This window comes from Emydura macquarii, unplaced genomic scaffold (genome assembly GCF_026122565.2).
Source record: "Emydura macquarii macquarii isolate MOO-44397 ecotype Brisbane River unplaced genomic scaffold, CSIRO-AGI_Emac_v2 contig_3137, whole genome shotgun sequence".
In the NCBI taxonomy this organism is placed as follows: Eukaryota; Metazoa; Chordata; order Testudines; family Chelidae; genus Emydura; species Emydura macquarii.
The window spans coordinates 34,848-40,362 of NW_027133274.1; the positions used below are offsets into that span (position 1 = coordinate 34,848).

The 5,515-nt window shown below is 39.8% G+C and overlaps 1 protein-coding gene across 1 annotated transcript; it reads left to right on the forward strand.

The window, feature by feature from the left end:
• The first annotated feature begins 3,572 nt into the window (after positions 1–3,572).
• On the forward strand, positions 3,573–4,499 carry LOC137142088 (olfactory receptor 5V1-like). The gene has a single exon (XM_067531324.1). It carries the CDS (start codon positions 3,573–3,575, stop codon positions 4,497–4,499), a length of 927 nt encoding a protein of 308 aa, XP_067387425.1.
• Positions 4,500–5,515: the final 1,016 nt, after the last annotated feature.

Genomic DNA, 5,515 nt, shown 5'->3' on the forward strand with positions numbered 1-5,515 from the left:
CTCTCTTTCAAATACACACAAATCCCTTCAATCATGTGAGTAAGACTCTACAGGCCTGTGAATTCCTCGGAGGTGTTTCACTTGTTACTGAGCTTTGAAGCTGTAGCCCTGACTGGAGTGAGGTTTTGTAGCTGTGTTGGCCATGAGCGTGAAAAAAACCACCTAACCTAAATGACTTGGCTATGCCAGCAAAACCCTTGGTGCACAGACAACTATGAAAAGTGTATGGCTGACGGCATAGCTGACGTTATTCAGGCAGGTGGCATAGCTATGCCAGCAGAGTTCCTGTTGCTGGCATTTGCTGTGTCTCCAAACAAGAGTTTACTTAGACTATTTCACATTCACCTAGACTTATTTTTATTAACTTCTGCTAATAAGTCTGCTTGTGTGTATTATTTAATCCAGCGATGTGTGTTTTTCTTCTCTGCAAAATGTGTGGGGTACAGTGTGTCTAAAAGGAGGTTACCCAAAAGAAAATTGATTCAGTATTATTCTTGAGTGTTTTCTAGCTATCTAGTTATCTAGCTAAAGGATAAAATTTGTTAACATTGAGAGTAATTAACCACTGAAACAATTTATCAAGGGTTGTCATGGTGACTTCATCCTTGACAATTTTTAAATCAAGATGTGATTTTTTTCTCTAGTCTCTATGTCAAAAGCCATACTAAAATGAAGTTCTATCTCATCTACTTTCCCCCCATCCTCTGACCCTCTAACCTGTCAAGGAAGGACATTAGGTTGCTTTGGCATGATTTGTTCTTGACCAATACATGCTGGCTATTCCTTAGAAATGACACTTCACTGTATCTTTCCTCTAGTGTCACTGTATATTTAATCTAGGGTCAATTGTGATTATGCTTGCTTCAGGTGCAAAGTCTATAAGGATAGCCAACAGTGTGAATAAATGGCTTTTTTAATGTCCATGTTATGTCTCTCAATCCCTTTACAAGCTAGAACTAGAAGAAAATAAGGGACCTACTAGTATCTAAAGGAGACTGGCTTTCATTGGAGTGGAAGACACCAAGTATTCCAAGCTGGGATTTTCAAAGGAGACCAAGGGAAAATCAATAACTAAGGTTTATAGTCCTCCTTTCTCCTGAGAGAGTCAAATGACTGGCTTTTTGGTTTGGTGGCCAAAGTGACTCCTCTGTATATATATTAAAAAAGGTTTGTTTCAATCTGAAACTGGATTTTGAGTGGTTTCATGGTTTGTTTGTCTCATCAAAATGAAAAAAAAAAAAAGTTGGGGTGGAGTGGAACATTTTGAATGTTGATTCAAATTCACATCCTCAAAATAGAAATATTGATTCATAAGGAAAAGGCTGATTAGAAATTTAGAAATGAAGTTTAATTTCCAAAATATCACAATGACCTGTTTTACATTCCCACCCCACCAAAAAAAATCAGTTTTTTTTCTTTTTTTGGTCCAAAATTATTTGCTGTATTTGACCCAAAGGCCCCTATCCCCCCCGCCCAGTAAATTAGAATGGATAGGAACTTGGGCTTATTGATGAGGTTGCTTTCAACTTCCCTTCCTTCCCCCTCCCTGCAAAGTATTGTTGAAAACCATGCTCCACTAGAGAATTTCCCAGGGGATGCTAGCATATCCAGATAGTAAATATATAAGGAAGTAATAGGCACCCAGCACCTTATGAGTCTTGCTGAGTTCAGAACACTGCTGCTTTCTTTCCCAGGTAAGTGGAGAAGTGTGGATTTTGCTTTAGTGCAGATATTTTTGACTTTTTATCAAAAATGAAAGCCTAAAATATTATTTTTTTAGCCAAATCCTTAAAAAGAGCAGCTGAAAAGTGTCCAGAACTGAACATATTTTTGTCCCCCCCAAATGAAGTAAAAAACAATTGGTGGAAAGTAGATGCTTCCCACGATCATTTCAATTGGTTTTTGAAAGCCCAATCCTCCATTTTTTAAATGATTCAGTGAAAAGTTTTCAACCAGCCCTACCTATAACATGCTGATAAGTCTAGTGGTGTTTACTACTCGGCAAAGTAATGTAATGGGGCAGAATCCTAGCTCATGTAAATCAGTGTCTCTCTTTTGAATTTAATGGGCCATAGCTGGTGTAAATGCATCCAAACTGATATACACCACATAAGGATCTGGCTTCATTCATGAGTCTGCTGGATTTTCTGATGTACTTGTATCTAGTTGAACATCCCAGTATGGGTGTGTTTCTATGTGTATGTCTATTTGAGTCTCTCTGTACAGGGAATGTTTTTGAGCATGTTTTTTTTTTCTGTGCCTGACAGTGTTTTCATGAGAATGTGAGGGTTGTGTACATAGAATCATAGACTCACAGAGCCATAGGGTTAGAAGGTATCACATGGGTCATCTAATCTAACCTTTTGCCAAGATGCAGGATTTGTTTAAACTAAACATCCACGACAGATGGCTATCCAACCTCTTTTTGCAAAGCCCCAGTGAAGGAGCTCGCATGACCCCCCTAGACAGTCTGTTCCACTGTTCCACTGTTCTTACAATTCCTAAATTTTAATCTAAATCAGCTATGTTGTGGTTTGGACCCATTGCCTCTTGCCCTGCCCTCAGTAGCAAGAGAGAACAAATTTTCTCCATCTTTTTTATAGCAGTCTTTCAAGTATTTGAATAACACTATCTTTTCCCTTTTTCTACATCCTTTCTATACAGAGGTGACCAAAAACTAGACACAAGGCTCCCATTGAGTACATGTTATGCTATAGGTTTGTTTGTGTATGTGTATATTTATGTATTTTGGGTGGATGGATGTGTGCCTATATGTGGACTAAATTCTGTTCTGAATTGCACTGGGATATCTTGATTATTTGGATCTGTGCAAATGAAAATGTCTATGCAGCTTAAACAGAATGTTGTGGAGTAACCAGTTGCACAACAAATAAAACCACAATTAAGCACCACACATTGTAAACAGACACAGGGCAAAGCACACCCATTCTCAAACCAAACACAATCTTGCCTACACCCTACACAACAGACACTGCACCCACTTTGATTATACTCACAATCACACACAAACACTCAAAGCCTACTCAAGTGCACATGATATACTGCATTTTTTATCTAACTAGCTAGCTAGCTATCCAGTATATTACTGTGTCTTTCCTTCTGTCTCTACATGGTTACTAGTGGCCTGCTACAAAACGCACTGGAAGCTATGCAAAGATTCCCATTGAGTTGGATAAAAGCAGTAGAGAACAGTGTGTAGTAGAAGGGACCCTGGCCCGGTGTGTGACCTTGATTATGTTACCTTACTTCTCTGTGCCTTGTTTTCCCCATTAATAAAATGGGGATAATGTATCCTACCTTTTCTGTAGTTTACATTGTGAGGCTGAATGAAAAGAACTGAATAGGGTTTAGGTATTAATATGTGACTTACATCATCAGGGGCATCATATACTATAATAAGATTATCCCAAAATATCACCTGTGCAATAAATTAGTATTTTCAGATTGAATGTACACACGTCATTGTTTCTCGATTACAAGATTACTCTCAAAATGTTATTTACACTTCTTGTAACATTCTCTTCTTCCAGTGGCAGGGACACAATTGACACATGGAGGGGAGAAATCAAACTGCACTGAAGGAGTTCATCATTCTGGGATTTTCCAGCCTCCAGGAGGTGCGGCTCTTGCTCTTCATTGGGTTTTTGATCACTTACCTCTTCACCCTACTTGGGAACACCTTCATCATTGCCATTGCTTTGAAGGACCAGCGACTCCACACTCCCATGTATTTCTTCCTTGGGAACCTGTCCTTTCTGGACATCTGTTATACCACCACCACCATTCCCCAGATCCTGGTTCATCTCCTCTCAGAGAGGAGCAACATCTCCTATGTGAGCTGTGTGCTGCAGCTTTACTTCTTCTTCTCCTTCGTGGGCATCGAGTGCCTCCTGCTGGCAGTCATGGCTTTTGACCGCTACGTAGCCATTTGCAACCCACTGCGTTACATGCTCATCGTCAACAAAAGCATTTGCCTCCAGCTGTCAGCTGCCTCTTGGGTAAGTGGCTTCCTTAACTCTGCAGTGCACACGGCCTTCGCCTTCCAGTTACCCTTCTGTGGGGACAACCGTATTGATTACTTCTACTGTGATATCCCGCCGCTGCTTGAGCTGTCCTGTGGGGACACTTCCCTCAACAAACTTCTGCTGATCTTCATTGGCCTATTCATAGCCTGGACACCCTTTGCCTGCATCCTTCTGTCCTACACTTACATCATCTCGACCATACTGAAGATGCCTTCTTCCCAGGGGAAGAGGAAAGCATATTCCACCTGCTCGTCCCACCTGACTGTGGTCCTTCTGTATTATGGCAGTTGTATCTTCACTTACCTGAGACCCAATTCAAGTTACTCACCAGGGAGCACCAGACTGATCTCAGTCTTATATAGCATCTTAACACCGATGTTAAACCCCATCATTTATACCCTGCGGAACAAGGATGTGAAAGAAGCTTTGAAAAACGTCATGTTTAGGATGTGAATAAATATTATTCTCCTCTTCCTTAGCCTCTTCGTCTTCAGTTGCTGATGCTTCACTTCCTTCTTTTTCTTCCTTTTCATCATAATCTTTGTCAGCATCTTTTTGGCGTCTTTCTTGGCTTTTCTTTTACTGATGCTGTTTCTTGTCTTTATCATTATCATCGTCTTAACAATTCGAACATAAGAACATCAGAATGGCCATAGCAGGTCAGACTAATGGTCCATCTAGTCCAGTATCCTGGTCTCAGACATTGGCCAATGCCAGATGCTTCAGAGGGTATGAATAGAACACAGTAATTATCTAGTGATCTATCGTCTGTTGTCCAATCCCAGCATCTGGCAGTCATAGTTTAGGGACACCCAGAGCATGGGGTTGCACCCCTGACCATCTTAGCCAATAGTCACTGATGGGCCTATCCACCATGAACATTTTCATTGACTTCTTTTTCAGCATTATTTTCTTCTGCTGCTGGTACTGCTTTCCTCCTCCTCCTCCTCCTTCTTCTTCCAAGTATTTGAAAATAACGTATGGTATTGACCCGCAAACATCAGTGAATCAATTTTCATTCATTTTGCAAGGTGATAACATATATATATTTCTTTTTAAAATTACTTACTAGTCTCTTCTATACAGAAGCATGGCAAGTTCCAAGGAATGTAGCGGGATTGCACAGAAGACAAAAAGGCACCATAGTTAAGCTTGGGAGGATTAGATTTGTATCTGTAAATGTCAATTTCACTGTACACAAACTAACTATAAATATTTTCATCGATACTTATAAATTACAGATAGACAAGGCAAAGAATGCTATTTATTGGAGTTTGGTTTAAGGATATTTACTTGGTATATTTTGAGATGCGTTGTTAACAATTTCTGTTGAAACCATTATAAAGCTTTAAGTTTTTGAAATCAATGTCCACTGTCAATAAATAACTGTTGACTGACCGGACCTTTGGTCTAACTCACCCATAGTTTCCTGGAACTGTGAAAATTTAAATAGTTGAAAAACTCAGCAA

Excerpts from the sequence above, each read along its gene's own strand:
- LOC137142088 (XM_067531324.1), top strand. The coding sequence starts at position 3,573 with ATGGAGGGGAGAAATCAAACTGCACTGAAGGAGTTCATCATTCTGGGA.